Raw genomic sequence first — 22,696 nt, forward strand, 5'->3', positions numbered from 1 at the left:
TCTCCTCTCTATCTCCTCTATCTCCTTATCTCATCTTATCACTTATCTATCTACCTTATCTTATCTTAACAGGACCCTAAACGTTATAAACCCCCTCCCAAAGGAAGTGATCATCACTCTATGTTTTATTCCTCCTCAGGTATCGTCTCCCTGTGGACTCGGAGGGGCGCTGGTGGATCTATGGCCGACAGTTTGTAGTTCTCCCGAGTGTACGGACTACATTTCCCACCTGGAGGACTTTGCTCTGGACCTGCAGTTATCCGGCTGTCCCAACTCATTGTAACTGTACTTTTTAATTGAATACACGGGGAGATAACAAAGGATGAATGTTATTCGCTGACGATGTAAACAGATGTCTCCTTTAACACAGTGTGTCATCATGTCATGTGCCAATAAAGGTTACATAATCCAAAACATGTAACTGACTCGTCACTGGGAACATGGGGACTAAGTTGGAGCTGATCTGAGAACAGATTAAATTAATATTATATTAATATGTGTGGTGATTAAACGTGGTGGTAGGAAATTCCAGACTGACTGATCCCCTCTGGTAAGAAATGAAACAATAGAAGTTTAAACCAAAGTTTCTGTGTTATTTTTTTTAACATTGAACCTCTCCTGGAAATGTACAAAATCTGTACATTCCAGGACAGGTTCAATGTTAATCAATATCCTCCAATATGGACATGCTAAAACACTTGTTCCAGACGTTTAAAAACACTTTTCCCGGCCTTTCTTTAAAAATTGTCCTGGCTCAGAAAGTCTCTCCTCCACTTTGCAATGCCAGGAAAGGTGCTTGAATCCTGGGTAAAAGTGCTTAAAATGTCGTGGAAACTTGTTTGAAATGGGGGAGAAAAGTGTTGGTTCCATCAGGCAGGCCCTCAAGTAATTTCACAAGACTGTACCCAGAGAACAGACTGCCATCACAGCACTTTACAAGCCAGGAAAGGTGCTTCAATTCATGGGTAAACATTGTTTTTAAATAGTTGTATGTACAAATGATGTACATTTCCAGGAGTTTCAATGTTAACGATATCCTCCAAATGGACAGGCTCATATTGCTCCATATTTCCACAACTGCATTGACATTTGGAGCTGATATTTTGAACGGTGATATATAGGCCACCATATGATGTATTCGTGTGAATATTGAGACATTCGGACAATGTCAAATATTATAAACGTTGCATTGGATTACAACTTGGTATAGTGACAGGTGGTACCCGCTGTAGCACACCCACAAAGTTTGGGGGCCAGAAACACTTGTTTACCTGTTTTAAGTGTGTTTCGTCATAAATACACTTTTTTTTATTTTCCCAAGTACAGCAAAGATATTACACGGTCTTAGAGCTCCCCCTGCTGGAAAATGTGAATATCGCGTTTTATGTCACTTTCCAAAACTCTCCTGCCATGGCTGGAGAAATGGGGTCAATTTGTATTCAATCCGACCGTTAATATTCCAGGAGGAAGAGTACGTCAATGGCAGGGAGGAGTCAATGTTCATTTTGTCCAAAAAGCGGAGCATTCCCTTAGAAATACCCTACACGCCTCATCCCTCTCACAACCAATCAAACACATTCTCCTAAACATGCCGCTCTATTTTAGGGAGGTGCTAGTCCATGTAGGATTTTAAAAGTTAACAGTAGGTCCGGCAGTGGCTCAGTCAGTAGGGGCTTGGACTGTGAGCCGTAAGGTCGCCGGTTCAGGTCCCTGAACAGACCTAAATATGGAGTGTGGATTGCTACTTGGAGAGGTCCCAGTTCACCTCCTGGGCCCTGCCGTGGTGCCCTTGAGCAAGGCACCGGACAACCCCCCTCACTCCCATTGCTCCCCGGGTGCTGTACAATAGCTGCCCACTGCTCCTGGTACTAGACTCCTGGTACTAGACTCCTGGTCCTAGACTCCTGGTGCTAGACTCCTGGTACTAGACTCCTGGTGCTAGACTCCTGGTACTAGACTCCTGGTACTAGACTCCTGGTGCTAGACTCCTGGTACTAGACTCCTGGTACTAGGACTCCTGGTGCCTGACTCCTGGTGCTAGACTCCTGGTGCTAGACTCCTGGTACTAGACTCCTGGTACTAGACTCCTGGTGCTAGACTCCTGGTACTAGACTCTGGGCTAGACTCCTGGTACTAGGACTCTGGTGCTAGACCTCCTGGTGCTGAGACTCCTGTACTAGACTCCTGGTACTAGACTCCTGGTTGCTAGACTCCTGGTGCTAGACTCCTGGTCCCTAGACTCCTGGTGCTAGACTCCTGGATACTAGACTCCTGGTACTAGACTCCTGGTGCTAGACTCCTGGTACTAGACTCCTGGTACAGACTCCTGGTGCTAGACTCCTGTGCTAGACTCCTGGTACTAGACTCCTCTGGTACTAGACTCCCTGGGGCTAGAACTCCTGGTACTAGGACTTCCTGTGTACTAGACTCCTGGTGCTAGACTCCTGGTGCTGGACTCCTAGTACTAGACTCCTGGTACTAGACTCCTGGTGCTAGACTCCTGGTACTAGACTCCTGGTGCTAGACTCCTGGTGCTAGACTCCTGGTGCTAGACTCCTAGTACTAGACTCCTGGTGCTAGACTCCTGGTGCTAGACTCCTGGTGCTGGACTCCTAGTACTAGACTCCTGGTACTAGACTCCTGGTACTAGACTCCTGGTACTAGACTCCTGGTACTAGACTCCTGGTGCTAGACTCCTGGTGCTAGACTCCTGGTGCTAGACTCCTGGTACTAGACTCCTGGTACTAGACTCCTAGTACTAGACTCCTGGTGCTAGACTCCTGGTGCTAGACTCCTGGTACTAGACTCCTGGTTCTAGGATGGGTTAAATGCAGAGAACAAATGTCACTGTGTGCTGTTTACTCTGCATGTGTGACCATTAAAGAGGGTTTCATCCCTCCCATTATATTATATTCTAATTATAGACCTAAGATCATAAGATCATTTCCTGACAATGGTCAACCGTTCTGTCTGAATTTAGGCGTGAATTTAAACTGTTAAGTTACAGTGATATTATATATAATTAAATGAGACATATGAGACATTTCTACGATTAAAAGCACACATTCAGAGCTTCACCTCAGCAGGCCTTCAGCGCTGACTTCAGGTCAGTTCACGATGAAATCCTCTGAGGGACGGAGAGGAAACGCTCTGATGAACCGGAGCAGGAAGCGTTCTCCAGAGGAAACTCAGACGCTCTCTGGAGACGTCCTGCTCAGAGACGCTGGGAAATACAACGTTATACTAAAACCTCAATATCTTTTCACATTAAAATGTTTTGTATATTATTTATTTATGGGACAGAAACGCTCCGTGCTGAACACCTGACCTGAGATCAACTCTGACACATCTAGACTCCTAGTCCTAGACTCCTGGAACTAGACTCCTGGTGCTAGACTCCTGGTGCTAGACTCCTAGTCCTAGACTCCTGGAACTAGACTCCTGGTGCTAGACTCCTGGTGCTAGACTCCTGGTCCTAGACTCCTGGTCCTAGACTCCTGGTACTAGACTCCTGGTGCTAGACTCCTGGTGCTAGACTCCTGGTGCTAGACTCCTGGTACTAGACTCCTGGTACTAGACTCCTGGTCCTAGACTCCTGGTACTACGACTCCTGGTGCTAGGACTCCTGGTGCTAGACTCCTGGTGCTAGACTCCTGGTACTAGGACTCCTGGAACTAGACTCCTGGTGCTAGACTCCTAGTACTAGACTCCTGGTACTATCTCCTGGAGCTAGACTCCTGGTGCTAGACTCCTGGTGCTAGACTCCTGGTACTAGACTCCTGGTGCTAGACTCCTGGTACTAGACTCCTGGAACTAGACTCCTGGTGCTAGACTCCTGGTGCTAGACTCCTAGTCCTAGACTCCTGGTGCTAGACTCCTGGTGCTAGACTCCTGGTGCTAGACTCCTGGTGCTAGACTCCTGGAACTAGACTCCTGGTGCTAGACTCCTAGTACTAGACTCCTGGTACTATCTCCTGGAGCTAGACTCCTGGTGCTAGACTCCTGGTGCTAGACTCCTGGTACTAGACTCCTAGTCCTAGACTCCTGGAACTAGACTCCTAGTACTAGACTCCTGGTACTATCTCCTAGTACAAGACTCCTGGTACTAGACTCCTGGTACTATCTCCTGGAACTAGACTCCTGGTGCTAGACTCCTGGTACTAGACTCCTAGTCCTAGACTCCTGGAACTAGACTCCTAGTACTAGACTCCTGGTACTATCTCCTAGTACTAGACTCCTGGTACTAGACTCCTGGTACTAGACTCCTGGTACTAGACTCCTGGTACTAGACTCCTAGTACTAGACTCCTGGTACTAGACTCCTGGAGCTAGACTCCTGGTGCTAGACTCCTGGTGCTAGACTCCTGGTACTAGACTCCTAGTCCTAGACTCCTGGAGCTAGACTCCTGGTGCTAGACTCCTGGAACTAGACTCCTAGTACTAGACTCCTGGAGCTAGACTCCTGGTGCTAGACTCCTGGTACTAGACTCCTGGAACTAGACTCCTAGTACTAGACTCCTGGTACTAGACTCCTAGTACTAGACTCCTGGAACTAGACTCCTAGTCCTAAGCCGCGTTCACACCGGAGTACTTTCACCGTACTTTTCGCGTTTTAGTTCCGTGAGTCGCGTTCACACCAAAAATCGTACTTAATCTCGGGTACTTTTACCCCCATTTCTAGAGCCAACTCAGAGAGCGTACTTTTCTGTGGGTGAAAAGTTCTCCAAAAGTGCCCCAGTGCTGATTGGCTGGGCGAATTGCAAACCACGCCCGTACAACTCTGAAAATGTTGTGTAGAGCCGCCATTGTTTTTCCTCGCTACAAAAACACAACGCTCCGTGCGTTGTGTTTGTTTTTGAAAGCAGTTATGGCAAGGATCAAGAAATGATGAGGAGGTGTCGGCGCTTCTGGAGATCTACGCAGAGGACGCGACCCAGGGAATGCACTGAAGCCAGTTCAGTAGCTTTCACTCGACCTGGGAATGTGCACAGCCCCACGGCACACCGGCTAAAAATAAAGAAACTCGGGCAGGACTACAAACGGCGGATTCAGTGGCCAACGATGACGACCACGACGAAGGTAAAATCAACTACATGCACTGGGGTTTTAATCTGCACAATAATGGTCTCAGATGTACTTTTATTTGCTCAGTAGATCAAGCTAGCCATGCTAGCCATAATAGGCTAACACCGGCCCCGAGCACACAGTACACACACACTGTAACTTTGTCTTGAAAGAACGTTACGCATCGAACTGATGTTCACAATCATGTTTATTTCATAATATTCATCATATTTTATGTTTAACTTGCCTCAACAACATTAAACAAAGTTCAAGCATACATGAAGCACTCTTCAAAAAGGAACAATCCTCCGTGTTTGAACCTCTTAAATCGCTGCATAGCCGATTTATTTGGACTGGATTATCCCAGAGGGTCCAAACATTCTTTATAACACAGTTTCAGATTTGTGAAACCTTAATTCTATTTGTGAAAATACAAAAAACACATTCCTAGTATGTTTGTAAAACTACATGGCGATCTAAACAGATCTTGTATATTGCTTATTTTCCCCTCTTAGGAAAGCGGACACGGGATGCGAATTTCTTTGACACCGCCCAGGCGTTGGAGGACCGGCGTGCCGTGGTGAATGAGTCGCTGCGTGGAGATCAGATGGTGCTGTTCACCAAGGCCCAGGGAAACGGAGGACAAGATGCTCACCTCGATGGAGCGCCAGGCAGAAGTGTTCAAGCAGCAGATGGAGCGCCAGCAGCACCAGGATGAAGTGTGGGCGCTGCGCCATGAGGAAGCGTCGGCGCAGCGGCAGGATGAGCGACAAACTGCATTTAATAACAGTTTATTTGGTATAGTTTTTGTAAATACTGACACACGACACACAACGTTGCACTAAGGTGTGTATGCTGCTGCTGAGAATATCCCTACACCTGGGACAGTTTATTTTATATTGTTATTACTGTTATGACTATTTTATATATAATGTTTACTGACATGTACAACTGACACTTTATTTACATTTAAAATTGTTCTATTTAATGTTATGTCTTGAGAGTGCAATAAAGAAAACCGACATGGCGATTAAGCTTATTTCTCCTGACACTTTATCTTTTGTGACCTGTGTAGCATCCTATACATCACATGTAAGTGATTATTCTGATACCATCATGTTTCATCGGTTATAAACTGGCAAAGCTTTATTTGTCATTTATTTATCATCAATGTTGCAACCTTGTGGGGGAATGGCAGGGGCACATACACAAATATGATAATTTATATCATTTTAAATATTATTTGACCTAAACTTTTAATTCCCCCCCATTTCACACAACACAACATGGAGTCCACTATGGGCCAAAACTAACATGTATGTTTGCATAGTGTTTATGGCAGACGGATGCAGTGGGTCTCAGGAAGATATATAATAAAGGTGGGTTTGCTGCTGAGACTCCCTACAGCTGGGAGTTTATTTTATATTATTATTACTGTTATTATATAGTACAACTGACACTTTATTTTATATTGACAATGTTTACTGACATGTACAACTGACACTTTAGTTACATTTAAAATATTTCTATTTAATGTTATGTCTTGAGAGTGCAATAAAGAAAACCGACATGGCGATTAAACAGATCCTGTATCAGTTTTTCTTCTTCTCTTGTTTTGTAGCGGGTTGCAAACAACTTTAAGGTGCTTACCGCCACCTACTGTACTTGTAATCTTCCCTCAGGGAAAAGTACTCCGGTGTGAACGCGATCTGTACTAAGTACCCTGGGGTTAAAAGCGCCAGGGCTCTTAGTGCCGGAACTAAGTACAGGAAAGTACTTGGTGTGAACGCGGCTCTAGACTCCTGGAACTAGACTCCTAGTACTAGACTCCTGGTACTAGACTCCTGGAACTAGACTCCTAGTACTAGACTCCTGGTACTAGACTCCTGGTGCTAGACTCCTAGTACTAGACTCCTGGAACTAGACTCCTGGTACTATCTCCTAGTACTAGACTCCTGGTACTAGACTCCTGGAACTAGACTCCTGGTACTAGACTCCTGGAACTAGACTCCTGGAACTAGACTCCTAGTACTAGACTCCTGGTACTAGACTCCTAGTCCTAGACTCCTGGAGCTAGACTCCTGGTGCTAGACTCCTGGTACTCGACTCCTGGTGCTAGACTCCTAGTACTAGACTCCTGGAACTAGACTCCTGGAACTAGACTCCTAGTACTAGACTCCTGGAACTAGACTCCTGGTAGTAGACTCCTGGTACTAGACTCCTGGTGCTAGACTCCTGGTACTAGACTCCTGGTACTAGACTCCTGGTACTAGACTCCTTGTACTAGACTCCTGGTACTAGACTCCTGGCTCTAGACTCCTGGTAGTAGACTCCTGGTACTAGACTCCTAGTACCAGACTCCTGGTACTAGACTCCTAGTACTAGACTCCTGGTGCTAGACTCCTAGTGCTAGACTCCTGGTGCTAGACTCCTGGAACTAGACTCCTGGTAGTAGACTCCTGGTACTAGACTCCTGGTGCTAGACTCCTGGTACTAGACTCCTGGTACTAGACTCCTGGTACTAGACTCCTTGTACTAGACTCCTGGTACTAGACTCCTGGCTCTAGACTCCTGGCGCTAGAAGCCTGGAACTAGACTCCTGGTCCTAGACTCCTGGTACTAGACTCCTGGTACTAGACTCCTAGTACCAGACTCCTGGTACTAGACTCCTAGTACTAGACTCCTGGTGCTAGACTCCTAGTGCTAGACTCCTGGTGCTAGACTCCTGGAACTAGACTCCTGGTAGTAGACTCCTGGTACTAGACTCCTGGTGCTAGACTCCTGGTACTAGACTCCTGGTACTAGACTCCTGGTACTAGACTCCTGGCTCTAGACTCCTGGTACTAGACTCCTGGTACTAGACTCCTGGTGCTAGACTCCTGGTACTAGACTCCTGGCTCTAGACTCCTGGTGCTAGACTCCTGGTACTAGACTCCTGGTACTAGACTCCTGGTACTAGACTCCTGGTGCTAGACTCCTGGTACTAGACTCCTGGCTCTAGACTCCTGGCGCTAGACTCCTGGAACTAGACTCCTGGTCCTAGACTCCTGGTACTAGACTCCTAGTACTAGACTCCTGGTACTAGTACTAGACTCCTGGTACTAGACTCCTGGTGCTAGACTCCTGGTACTAGACTCCTGGTACTAGACTCCTGGTACTAGACTCCTGGTGCTAGACTCCTGGTACTAGACTCCTGGTGCTAGACTCCTGGTACTAGACTCCTGGTACTAGACTCCTGGTACTAGACTCCTGGTGCTAGACTCCTGGTACTAGACTCCTGGTACTAGACTCCTGGTGCTAGACTCCTGGTACTAGTACTAGACTCCTGGTGCTAGGCTCCTGGTACTAGACTCCTGGTACTAGACTCCTGGTACTAGACTCCTGGTGCTAGACTCCTGGTACTAGACTCCTGGTGCTAGACTCCTGGTGCTAGACTCCTGGTGCTAGACTCCTGGTACTAGACTCCTGGTGCTAGACTCCTGGTACTAGTACTAGACTCCTGGTGCTAGACTCCTGGTACTAGACTCCTGGTACTAGACTCCTGGTACTAGACTCCTGGTGCTAGTACTAGACTCCTGGTACTAGACTCCTAGTACTAGACTCCTGGAACTAGACTCCTGGTACTATCTCCTAGTACTAGACTCCTGGTACTAGACTCCTGGAACTAGACTCCTGGTACTAGACTCCTGGAACTAGACTCCTGGAACTAGACTCCTAGTACTAGACTCCTGGTACTAGACTCCTAGTCCTAGACTCCTGGAGCTAGACTCCTGGTGCTAGACTCCTGGTACTAGACTCCTGGTGCTAGACTCCTAGTACTAGACTCCTGGAACTAGACTCCTGGAACTAGACTCCTAGTACTAGACTCCTGGAACTAGACTCCTGGTAGTAGACTCCTGGTACTAGACTCCTGGTGCTAGACTCCTGGTACTAGACTCCTGGTACTAGACTCCTGGTACTAGACTCCTTGTACTAGACTCCTGGTACTAGACTCCTGGCTCTAGACTCCTGGTAGTAGACTCCTGGTACTAGACTCCTAGTACCAGACTCCTGGTACTAGACTCCTAGTACTAGACTCCTGGTGCTAGACTCCTAGTGCTAGACTCCTGGTGCTAGACTCCTGGAACTAGACTCCTGGTAGTAGACTCCTGGTACTAGACTCCTGGTGCTAGACTCCTGGTACTAGACTCCTGGTACTAGACTCCTGGTACTAGACTCCTTGTACTAGACTCCTGGTACTAGACTCCTGGCTCTAGACTCCTGGCGCTAGACTCCTGGAACTAGACTCCTGGTCCTAGACTCCTGGTACTAGACTCCTGGTACTAGACTCCTAGTACCAGACTCCTGGTACTAGACTCCTAGTACTAGACTCCTGGTGCTAGACTCCTAGTGCTAGACTCCTGGTGCTAGACTCCTGGAACTAGACTCCTGGTAGTAGACTCCTGGTACTAGACTCCTGGTGCTAGACTCCTGGTACTAGACTCCTGGTACTAGACTCCTGGTACTAGACTCCTTGTACTAGACTCCTGGTACTAGACTCCTGGCTCTAGACTCCTGGCGCTAGACTCCTGGAACTAGACTCCTGGTCCTAGACTCCTGGTACTAGACTCCTAGTACTAGACTCCTGGTACTAGTACTAGACTCCTGGTGCTAGACTCCTGGTACTAGACTCCTGGTACTAGACTCCTGGTACTAGACTCCTGGTGCTAGACTCCTGGTGCTAGACTCCTGGTACTAGACTCCTGGTACTAGACTCCTGGTACTAGACTCCTGGTGCTAGACTCCTGGTACTAGACTCCTGGTACTAGACTCCTGGTGCTAGACTCCTGGTACTAGACTCCTGGTGCTAGACTCCTGGTGCTAGACTCCTGGTGCTAGACTCCTGGTACTAGACTCCTGGTGCTAGACTCCTGGTACTAGTACTAGACTCCTGGTGCTAGACTCCTGGTACTAGACTCCTGGTGCTAGACTCCTGGTGCTAGACTCCTGGTGCTAGACTCCTGGTACTAGACTCCTGGTGCTAGACTCCTGGTACTAGACTCCTGGTACTAGGACTCCTGGTACTAGACTCCTGGTACTAGTACTAGAACTCCTGGTGCTAGGCTCCTGGTACTAGACTCCTGGTACTAGAACTCCTGGTACTAGACTCCTGGTGCTAGACTCCTGGTACTAGACTCCTGGTGCTAGACCTCCTGGTGCCTAGACTCACTGGTGCTAGACTCCTGTACTAGACTCCTGGTGCTAGACTCCTGGTACTAGTACTAGACTCCTGGTGCTAGACTCCTGGTACTAGACTCCTGGTGCTAGACTCCTGGTGCTAGACTCCTGGTGCTAGACTCCTGGTGCTAGACTCCTGGTGCTAGACTCCTGGTACTAGACTCCTGGTGCTAGACTCCTGGTACTAGTACTAGACTCCTGGTGCTAGGCTCCTGGTACTAGACTCCTGGTACTAGACTCCTGGTACTAGACTCCTGGTGCTAGACTCCTGGTACTAGACTCCTGGTGCTAGACTCCTGGTACTAGACTCCTGGTACTAGACTCCTGGTACTAGACTCCTGGTGCTAGTACTAGACTCCTGGTACTAGACTCCTGGTACTAGACTCCTGGTACTAGACTCCTGGTACTGGTACTAGACTCCTGGTACTAGACTCCTGGTGCTAGTACTAGACTCCTGGTTCTAGACTCCTGGTACTAGACTCCTGGTTCTAGGATGGGTTAAAAGCAGAGAACACATTTCACAGTGTGCTCTGCATGTGAGACCATTAAAGAGGGTTTCATCCCTCCCAATTCTATCTATCTCTATCTATTGAAGTCTTATGTGAATCGGGAGCCAATGCAATGAGGACAGGCGTGACGTGATCAAAGGTTCTGGTTCTGGTTCATATCCCGGCAGCGGTGTGTTTTGAACCAGTTGTAGTTTTGCGGTTGTTAATCTTCGAATCGTCCCTCTGAGTTTCATCCTCACACTGCTGTGTTTTATTATTTCATATACACGGAGAAAGGAGGACAGGAAGCACGTCTTGTTTTTCTACATCTGTTTAATGCCACTGACCTCAGATCAGTTTCCACAGGGTTATAGATTTACTACAAACAGCAGTGAGACGACATCTCCTTCTTCTTCTTCTTCTTCTGTACAACAGGAAGTAATCCTCAAACAGGAAGTTCAATCAGTGCTTTACATCCAAAACAAATCATTTCAAAACAAAATAAAATGACAGCGTAATATTAGCACTGGTGAGCTGCACGAACACGGATCATTTTACAATCAAAACACGTCAGAGTATTTAAAGATAAGGATGACTATATAAGGTCAATCTGGTATTTATATATAAATTAATGCTATATATTTATTTATCAAAGACGATGGATAAAACTCCTTTAAATGCTGCTGAGTTATTATTTAAAGGTTAATACATATTCGTTATATTACATTGTAGTAATGCACGGTGCCTTCAGGCGTCTTCTTATTGCTCTCGTTGATTTGAATTATATTTATATTAATTAAAACTGTCTTCTAAGTCACTTTGTATTTAAAAAAAGTATAATTTAAAAGCACATGGTTTCACTCCTCTTTGTGTTCAAACTCAGGTGACAGCAGCGTGAAGAGGATTTATATAAATACACATGTCTCAGAGCAGAACAGAGACGTTGTAATACACAGTGTTCACATCTTGCTGGGAATACTTACAAAACTAAAACACTCAAATTAAAGTTGAGGATAAAAAATGAAGCTTAAAAAACTGATTTCACTCTGAAATAAAACAGTGATGGTCCCTTTAATTAGTTTCATCAATATATATAATATCAGTCTCTCGTACTCAGAGGTGGGAAGTAACTCAGTCCATCAACATTACTTAAGTACACTTTAGAGGTACTTGTACTTTACTTGAGTATCTCCATTTTCTGCTACTGTGTACTTATACTCCTCGACAGTTCAGAGGTACATGGTGTACTTCTACTCCTCTACATTTCAGAGGTACATGGTGTACTTCTACTCCTCTACAGTTCAGAGGTACATGGTGTACTTATACTCCTCTACAGTTCAGAGGTACATGGTGTACTTCTACTCCACTACAGTTCAGAGGTACATGGTGTACTTCTACTCCTCTACAGTTCAGAGGTACATGGTGTACTTCTACTCCACTACAGTTCAGAGGTACATGGTGTACTTATACTCCTCTACAGTTCAGAGGTACATGGTGTACTTATACTCCTCTACAGTTCAGAGGTACATGGTGTACTTATACTCCTCTACAGTTCAGAGGTACATGGTGTACTTCTACTCCTCTACAGTTCAGAGGTACATGGTGTACTTTTCCTCCACTACATGTATTAATACCTTTAGTTACTTCACAGATGTGGATGAATGATGTGAAATATAATCAAGTGTTAAATCAGACTTTAGTTCCACCTGGAGTAAATCCACAAGCTACCCTGCAGTATACAAAGTCATTCAAACTAGCTGCACCTTTACCAGCTTTGAGAACACTTTCATGATCAATCATTATAAAACATATCATATATATTATTCTGAAATGGACCAATCTGCACAACGACTACTTTTACTGTCCCTAAAGTACCAGATCTGAGTACTTCCTCCACCTCTGTTCATACTGTAATGCCTCAGCGTCAGTAGAGCTGAACGTCACTGAGAACAGATAAAACACTATATACTGTATATATATATTAAATACTAATAATTCTCTGTGTGATTCGAAGCACACATTACATGTTAGTTCCTCAGAGATCCTCCTGCAGACTTCAGGACACACGGTTCCTTCAGTTCAGCTTAAAGTAATTTCAATATCTTCTCATTTTCACAACAACTGGTTTCGCTTTGTCATCACTGTTTTTGTTTAGTATTTATTAATGAAACTCCAAAGAAAACGCTCTATTTAACAGTTTTTCTGTCGGTGCTCTTATTGTGAAGTCAACAGGAAATGAAAGTGAACCATGCCACAATAAATATCACAGTTATTATTATTAATATTATTATATATACCGTTAATAATATAATGCATGTAAAAATCATTCAAAAATGAATATAGTATTACAATTTTTGAAAAAGAAAAAGAAATCCTAAGAGATAGCTTAACCCTCATGGACAGGTAACTGCAAGCTAGCTAGCATCATGAGCTACATTGGCATTAGCTTAACCCTCATGGACAGGTAACGGCAAGCTAGCTAGCATCATGAGCTACATTGGCATTAGCTTAACCCTCATGGACAGGTAACGGCAAGCTAGCTAGCATCATGAGCTACATTGGCATTAGCTTAACCCTCATGGACAGGTAACGGCAAGCTAGCTAGCATCATGAGCTACATTGGCATTAGCTTAACCCTCATGGACAGGTAACGGCAAGCTAGCTAGCATCATGAGCTACATTGGCATTACAGTACAGTTTGAACACAGACGCTAGCCTGTGCTCAATTATAGGAAATATACATATTATTAATGTGGTTTTATTTTAATTTAGCTTTAATCTTTGACATGTTTAGAAACACTGTAATCTGTAGTCCAGCTGAAGGACTACAGATAGCTTTAGCTGGTAGAGTAGCATTAGCATTAGCTGAGGTTTAATCATAGAAAATACAACTGGATCTGGATTTCCTGATTTACTTTAGCTTGCTTATTAGTGTTAGCTGCTATCTTAGCATTGGTGTTTCTCCTACAACAAAACTGTCCTTCAGAAATGGAAAACAAACAGCTAGCTTGTTAGCGTTCGCTGAGCTTCAGTTGATGACAAGCTTTTGGGATATTTCTTGAAAGTATTGAGCGTTTCTTTCTCCCATTCTAACTTAAGACGTCATGATGCTAACACTAAGAGCATCAGCAGGACGCTCAGAGCTCTGCAGGCTTTCACAGACAGGAAGTAAAGATGGTGAAAGGGTTCTTGTTCTCAGTGATGCTCGGGTGTCTTCATCAACAGGTGTACTTCTATTTCACACACAACCTTTTTTAATATCTCTACACACTTTATTTAAAGAGACGCCAGCTGCACTTCTCAAAACCCCCTTATCTCCGGAGGAGTCAGGAGGTTTTCACTGGACGTCAGTGGAGGCGGAGCAATGACTACATTTCCCATCATGCCCTGGGGCGGTCAGGGGGCGGTGGGCCGGGCTTCTGGTTCAGGGAGTATTCTCATAATAACTATTACATTAAATGAAAGATTCCTGGCAGTGGTATCATAACAAATAAAACAATAACATCTACAATAATAATAAATTAAAATTTTCAAAATAAAAGGTTCAACATTTCAAAATAAAAGTAATAAGAAGTATGAAGGATATATAAATAAGTGTTACTGATTTCACACTTTATATATTTTTATATTCGTGTTTTCGGTTCTGATTTTTAGTAAAAAACGTGTTTCTCATTAAATCATAAATAATAAGTTCTTCTGTGAATTTCATATAAATTAAAATAAGCAAATATTTACAACTTTTCCTTAAATATTGATAATTATAATGTAGTAAACGTTAGCATTAATAAGCAATATAACACTTAATAAATTGTTTATAACACAACAGATAAAAGGACTTAACAGCATTTATTATCAGTGGATTTGACAATAATTATAACTTGTCATTAAAGTGAAGAAGAATCTTTTTTTTTTCTTGATATAGTTAACAATAAAAATGCGCTGATATCTGCGGAAAGAGTGTGTTATAAACTATTTATTATTTTATAATTATTTAAATGCTAAATAGGGGTTTTAAAAAGGGGGGGGGGGGGGCAAGCGGGAGAAAGCTTGTGAAATAGAAAGTGATTTAGTTAACGTTGGGAATGCAGAGGGGACGTTTCAGGGCGATATCTAGTTCATATTTCACCCTATTCACCTGCGTCTTATTTTGAAATTCCACTCCAATCCATATTGTGATCAGTTGTTCACGGCCCTCAGTTTAAAGACTACGCTACCCATGATCCTCGGGGTTTGGTTCAATGCTGCAGGTCAGAGAAACTACTTCCTGTCCCAGAGGCGTGGCCCACCGGTTGCCCCCGGGTCGATCAATAACCCACTGACCGGGATCGGGACCCCGATCGATCGGCAGGTGAGAGAGAGGCGCTGGACGCTCAGGAGCTCGAGGTACCGGCAGGAATAATAAAAAAATAAAAAGGAATCGGGAGGATCGATGTGACGCACAGGAAACTGGACAACATCCAATAAATCTACCAAAATAAAAGCCATTGGAAAAACTGTTCTTTCAAAATAAAAGACATCCTCTGGTTGGAGGACGGCTGACGGCTACAAGCGGAGAAAAGGCGAGTTTGTGTGTGTTTGGGATGACAGATGGTGTGTGTGTGTGTGTGTGTGTGTGTGTGTGTGTGTGTCCAAAAGTCCTGATGCTATCGTTCTCTACTTCCTGTCTCAGAGGATGCTCAGTCTGTCTTTCTGTGTGTGTATGGGTTTGTGTGTGTGTGTGTGTGTGTGTGTGTGTGTGTGTCCTCTCTCAGACCACGGTGCTGACGGAGGGATCCGATAGGTTGAGCTGGCCGGTGATGTCAGTCGGGTACGGCTGCAGAGACAAAAACAGAAAAACACACGTTAGTTATTCACACCTCGACACACACACACACACACACACACACACACACACACACACACACACACACACACACACACACACACACACACACACACACACACACACACACACACACACACACACACACACACACACACACACAGGTTCGGCCTGAGATCAAAGTTTCACTGAACATATTGTTTAATTTTTAACACAATCTTTACTCTTGAAAATAACAACTTAAGTAGATGAATTCTACTACTAATAATATTATTATTATTTTTTCATATAATTATTATTACTGTTATTATTATTTATTTATTATAATATTAATAATGATAGTAAAATACATTTTTTTGTTCACATTATTTAATATTAAAACTCTGCTTTTGGGTAAATTATTTATATTCAATCTTAATAAAGTACTTAAAAAATAACAAAGCAAATATAATTTATTTTGGGAGAAATACACATAGCTAGAAACCTACGAGAGGAAGCACACTGTGAAATATAACAGAGACCCTTGCTCTGCTCTGAAGCTGGACAGGAAGCTGTATTTTCAGAATAAAGGTCAGTCGTGCTTGCAGAGGAGGACAGAGGCAGTGTGTGTAGCATGAACACCATTCAAATCCAGCCAGAGAGAAACAGTCGTAAGATACAAAGAGACGGTCACAGAGAGACACCAGATACCCCCCCCACCCTAAAGATAATATGTACGACAATCGAAACACAGGGATTTTAGCGTCTGTAGACCCTTTACGTGCACTGAAACCCTGAAGATTACTATTTTAAATAAAGAACATATCAGTGTAGTTCATGCCACGAGATAATTCCATTCTCGTTGTCGACTGTCGTGCATATGTTGCCCCTTCACAATAAAACAACATCTGGACGGAGAGGGGACGCAACATGTCCGTCTGCTGTGGATTTCAAAAGACAGAAGAGACAGAAACAGAAGACACATTTCATCAACCCTTTGAAAGCCTTTATTCTGAAGGCAGGCTGAAAGCAGAGACACGTTTATTATCCGGAGACATCGGCGAGGACGAGACACTGAAAACAAGACGAGTTAGAGAGGACAGGAAACAACGCTCTGCGCGAAGACCCGCGAGGATTAAAAGACTCTGAGGACGACCATCACCAGAGAGAGGGGGGGAGGAAGGGACAGACAGGGGGACAGACAGGACGAAGACTAACAAAGGACAGACAGGACGAAGACTAACAAAGGACAGACAGGACAAAGACTAACAAAGGACAGACGGGACAAAGAGAAAATGTGAGGACTGAAGGATAGACACTACAAGAGGACAGACATGACAACAAGACTAACACAGGATAGACATGACGTTAGGACAGAGAGGACAGACAGGACCAAGACAAACAGAGGACAAACCACACACTCTTCATTTCTCCTTTGCAAGAGGACGACTCAAAGTGGACAAAAAAGACCTCTGATCATACCTAATACTGTCTGTCTGTCTGTCTGTCTGTCTGTCTGTCTGTCTGTCTGTCTGTCTGTCTGTCTGTCTGTCTGTCTGTCTGTCTGTCTGTCTGTCTGTCTGTCTGTCTGTCTGTCTGTCTGTAGATACTGAGTCTGGAGGTGAGGATGAGGAGAGAGGAAGGGTGGGCTGGGTATTTTCAAAATAAAAGACACCAGTGGACTGCACCCGCACTGCGAGGGGGACCCAAGTTCCCATCAGCAGAAACACGTGGGTTTGCTATCCTGGCTCCAACATGGAGGAATGAGCTCCCCATTGACATCAGGACAGCAGAAAGCTTACACATCTTCTTCAGACTGAAGACTCATCTCTTTCCACTCCACTTCGAGCCATAGAATCACTAACAAAGCACTTATATACTAACAAAGCACTTATATACTAACAAAGCACTTATATACTAACAAAGCACTTATATACTAACAAAGGACTGGCTTATCTAAAGCCAGTTGAGTAGCACTTGAAATGTTTTGGCTCTATGAAACCTGATGTACTTATATGATTCTGTTTTCTTCTAGTTTGTATCTTGTTGGTCGAATGCACTTATTGTAAGTCGCTTTGGATAAAAGCCTCAGCTAAATGCGATGTAAATGTATATGTGTAATAATACAGGTATCAAAATGATGACGAGATAACTTCATACTAATACCGATTAGTTAAACCATGAAGTAATGCTTCGGCAAATCTGTTGGATCGATCAGGCTAGGCTAACATGTAGCTGTACCGTCCACACTCACAATAACATCACACTGACAGTCTGTTGTTTGTACATATAAACGCTGGTCTTTACCCAGTTTCTGGACAGATATGAGGTACTGTGTGCTAACAGCTAACAGCTAACAGCTACTGTTTGGTTTTCTGATTCAAACCTGTCAGTGACGACGGGCTGAGATCCTCATTGCTGATTGGCTTTCGCAAGACAGCGTCGCGCAAATTGAGAAAATGTAACTCTTGCAAAAGAAGCGGGGGGAAATTGACTTTGCGTCCAGTATGAGCGCACCATAACACCCCTCAGTTGAGGTCAACATCCTAACTATAAACAGCGAGGGTTGTTCCGTGCTTCCCCCCCTGAGGTGCCGGTGGTTTTCCAGGACTGCTTTGGAGCTGACCAAGGGTCCATGGCTTCTCCGAACTCCCCTCACGCTGCTTTGCCTCGGCCACGGCTTCCCCTCAGGCTGTCAGTACCTTGCCAGTCTTAAGTCATTTTAAAATTCTCTTTTGCTCAATATATTTCCAAGGAACCTTTGAGGTCATCTCTGGTAAACACAAGATTTAAGTTTGAGCTTTAGCATTCTGCTACTTGAATCAACAGCTTAGAGTACGGGTACCCAGCCCTGAAGGGAGAGGAGACATGACGGCGAATGACCAACGCAAAGATTGGTTTGGATGGAAAAGAACTGAAGAGAGAAAATAAAGAAGACGGACAAAAAGGATGAGCAAAGACACACATATGAGAGGTAAGAGGGGCAGGACGGAGGACAGGAAGTGGTCTTCGTCTCCTTACCGTGGCGTCCCCGGAGGCAACACGGCGTTTGAGGTCGGAGGTCGCAGTGATGGACCTAAAAGAGGTTTGGGACTCGGCCTCTGCTCTACTTTTCCTATCCTAAAATAAACAATACGATAGGTGCACACACACATTAACACAGCTACACTCACACGTAGTATAGTGATTAGGATATGCACTAATTTAATACTTACTATTAACAACAATTAACGCCCATCAAGGGACTCGTGTTGGAAATAGCTTGCTGCAGGAATGACTTGTTAAACCCTAAATCGACTGAGCAGTTTGGTGCTTCCTGTCCCCTCCACTAAAAGTCAATGGTTCTCTGAATGTGTTTTTGGTTGTTATCCTGAAATAAGGTCTGTGGTTAAAACAGGCTGAAGAGATTTAAACGTTTTGTTCTACCACATAAAATACTTCAGTAAATACCCCACTGGTTGCTAACAAGTTTCTAAATGAGACGACTAAACTTAATCACGCCCAAGATTAGCCGCCTTTAGCTTAGCGGTGGTGACGTGAAGTCATGTGACCGTGCTGTAGTTCCTTTATAGCCCAACATTAGCCGCCTTTAGCTTAGCGGTGGTAACGTGAAGTCATGTGACCGTGCTGTAGTTCCTTTATAGCCTAACATTAGCCACCTTTAGCTTAGCGGTGGTGACGTGAAGTCATGTGACCGTGCTGTAGTTCCTTTATAGCCCAACATTAGCCACCTTTAGCTTAGCGGTGGTGACGTGAAGTCATGTGACCGTGCTGTAGTTCCTTTATAGCCCAACATTAGCCACCTTTAGCTTAGCGGTGGTGACGTGAAGTCATGTGACTGTGCTATACTGTAGTTCCTTTATAGCCCAACATTAGCCGCCTTTAGCTTAGCGGTGGTGACGTGAAGTCATGTGACCGTGCTGTAGTTCCTTTATAGCCCAACATTAGCCGCCTTTAGCTTAGCGGTGGTGACGTGAAGTCATGTGACCGTGCTGTAGTTCCTTTATAGCCCAACATTAGCCGCCTTTAGCTTAGCGGTGGTGACGTGAAGTCATGTGACCGTGCTGTAGTTCCTTTATAGCCCAACATTAGCCTCCTTTAGCTTAGCGGTGGTGACGTGAAGTCATGTGACTGTGCTATACTGTAGTTCCTTTATAGCCCAACATTAGCCGCCTTTAGCTTAGCGGTGGTGACGTGAAGTCATGTGACCGTGCTGTAGTTCCTTTATAGCCCAACATTAGCCGCCTTTAGCTTAGCGGTGGTAACGTGAAGTCATGTGACCGTGCTGTAGTTCCTTTATAGCCTAACATTAGCCACCTTTAGCTTAGCGGTGGTGACGTGAAGTCATGTGACCGTGCTGTAGTTCCTTTATAGCCCAACATTAGCCACCTTTAGCTTAGCGGTGGTGACGTGAAGTCATGTGACCGTGCTGTAGTTCCTTTATAGCCCAACATTAGCCACCTTTAGCTTAGCGGTGGTGACGTGAAGTCATGTGACTGTGCTATACTGTAGTTCCTTTATAGCCCAACATTAGCCGCCTTTAGCTTAGCGGTGGTGACGTGAAGTCATGTGACCGTGCTGTAGTTCCTTTATAGCCCAACATTAGCCGCCTTTAGCTTAGCGGTGGTGACGTGAAGTCATGTGACCGTGCTGTAGTTCCTTTATAGCCCAACATTAGCCGCCTTTAGCTTAGCGGTGGTGACGTGAAGTCATGTGACCGTGCTGTAGTTCCTTTATAGCCCAACATTAGCCTCCTTTAGCTTAGCGGTGGTGACGTGAAGTCATGTGACCGTGCTGTAGTTCCTTTATAGCCCAACATTAGCCTCCTTTAGCTTAGCGGTGGTGACGTGGAGTCATGTGACTGTGCTATACTGTAGTTCCTTTATAGCCCAACATTAGCCTCCTTTAGCTTAGCGGTGGTGACGTGAAGTCATGTGACTGTGCTATACTGTAGTTCCTTTATAGCCCAACATTAGCCGCCTTTAGCTTAGCGGTGGTGACGTGAGGTCATGTGACCATGCTGTAGTTCCTTTATAGCCTAACGTTAGCTTTTTACTAAGTGGTGTTAATATGTGGAGATGATCCAGCTGAACTAAACGTTTTTTTGAGAGATTATTTCTGACCAAATCTAAAACCCCATTGGCTTCTTGTGGAGGGAACCAGGGAGATGCTGCCTTCAGGGTCCTACACAGAAAACATTCCTGCAGCTCTCTATTGAGCTTTAGTTGTATACAGGACCTGCTTCTGCAACTACAACAAACTGGTTCCTGTTTCAGATGAGATGATGTTTCAGTAAAAACAGCTTCACTCTGTTTTACCGCCAAGAGCCACGAACAAACAACACGGGGCAGAAACACAAAGTACAGGAAGCCGGGGGGGGGGGGGGGGGGGGGGGGGTCCTGAATGAAGCAGGTAGTAAAGAAACCTCACCTGGTGTGTGTTGGTTGAACAGGAAACAGAGGGAGAGGGGGGGGGGGGGGGAGCACATGTATGATGGTGTTTTACCTTTCACATTTTATAAAGACATCACTAGTTTGACCTCTGACCCGTCACAGTGAAGGGCATCACATCTAACACACTTTATTATTAAATGTAAAATATAAGGTTATCTTAACAAACATTTCTATATCGTCAAATCCCATGTTGTGTTTGGTTTTAATCTGCTGTGTTTTCCTGCAAAGTGCTTTTTAATAGACTTTATTCGTTTTTAGTAGACAGTACTGTTGGCGAAAGCTACACATGGGACTTGAGGAAAAGAAGAACGATAGTGAATACTTTAAATGTTTAATAATACCCAGCCCTGTAACATATTCAGTTTGAAATGGAAATCAGAATCAATAAAACACATCGAGGATGAATAAAGAGTTTCATCAGCCTGTTTTCCAGCAGAGATAAAAAGCATGTTTCTAGATATTGATAAAACATTAGAGCCACAGAGCAGAGGAAGACTTTGATCATTGACATGGATAATAATAAACACCATGAACGCCGCCCTGCAGGTAATACTGCTGATCCTAACTGTGAACTGTCTACTTACACAACACACCATCAAACCTGTCCTCAATTATAATGCTGCAGCATGAAAAACCACCTCCAGAATACCAATAAAATGCCATCTTAACTGTCCAGAAATACCACCTTAACCCTACAAATACCACCTTAACCCTTAACCCTACAAAATACCACCTTAACCCTACAAAATACCACCTTAACCCTACAAATACCACCTTAACCCTACAAAATACCACCTTAACCCTACAAATACCACCTTAACCCTACAAAATACCACCTTAACCCTACAAATACCACCTTAACCCTACAAATACCACCTTAACCCTACAAAATACCACCTTAACCCTACAAATACCACCTTAACCCTACAAAATACCACCTTAACCCTACAAAATACCACCTTAACCCTACACTACGGATTATCAAAGACCCCCATCACCCCAGCCACAAACTGTTCTTTCTGTTGCCGTCTGGCAGACGTTACCGCAGCATCCGGGCAAGGACAAGAAGATTCGGAGACAGTTTCTTCCCGCGGGCAGTGAGACTGTTAAAAAATTGAACTGTTGAAACAACTTCAAACATTCAACTGCTACTCAGTAGTATGTATCTAATACCTAATATATATATATCATTCCAATAACTTGTATATAGACTCATACTGCACTATTCCACATCATAACTTTATTTCATTTTTATAACTATTATTATTTTTGTATTGCTCTTGCTCTTATTGTTATTATGTTATGTTATTATGTTGCATTGTTGGAGAAGCCTGTGACATAAGATTTTCAACTGCATAATTACTCTGTAGCTATGTCAGATTGACAATAAAGAACCTTGAACCTTGAACCTTGAACAAATACCACCTTAACCCTATTTAATACCATCTTAACCTGACAAAATACCACCTTAAATCTATAAAATACCACCTTAACCCTATAAAATACTACCTTAACCCCATAGAAAGGCCACCTAACTCCTCAAAAATACCAGCTTAACCAAATACAATCCCTAACCCAATAAAATACCTCCTTACACCTTCAAAATAAGTAATTTTAACACCTTAAATCTCCAAAATACAGCCTCGACCAAATAAAATACCACCTCACCCCCCA

The 22,696-nt window shown here is 44.2% G+C and overlaps 1 protein-coding gene across 3 annotated transcripts in view; it reads right to left on the reverse strand.

The window, feature by feature from the left end:
- Positions 1 to 12,594: 12,594 nt before the first annotated feature.
- The window catches only part of grin1b (glutamate receptor, ionotropic, N-methyl D-aspartate 1b), an 81,948-nt gene continuing 71,846 nt past the window's right edge, over positions 12,595 to 22,696 (reverse strand). For 2 of the 3 annotated variants that reach the window (XM_034133747.1, XM_034133746.1), the window contains one exon: positions 12,595 to 15,581. In XM_034133747.1, coding sequence (XP_033989638.1) covers positions 15,516 to 15,581 — 66 coding nt within the window. In that variant the 3' untranslated portion in view covers positions 12,595 to 15,515. Of the gene's footprint in view, positions 15,582 to 18,590; positions 18,690 to 22,696 lie in introns of all 3 variants that reach the window. The other variant, XM_034133748.1, reaches the window with a different exon arrangement.

Source organism: Trematomus bernacchii, unplaced genomic scaffold (genome assembly GCF_902827165.1).
Source record: "Trematomus bernacchii unplaced genomic scaffold, fTreBer1.1, whole genome shotgun sequence".
Classification (NCBI taxonomy): Eukaryota; Metazoa; Chordata; class Actinopteri; order Perciformes; family Nototheniidae; genus Trematomus; species Trematomus bernacchii.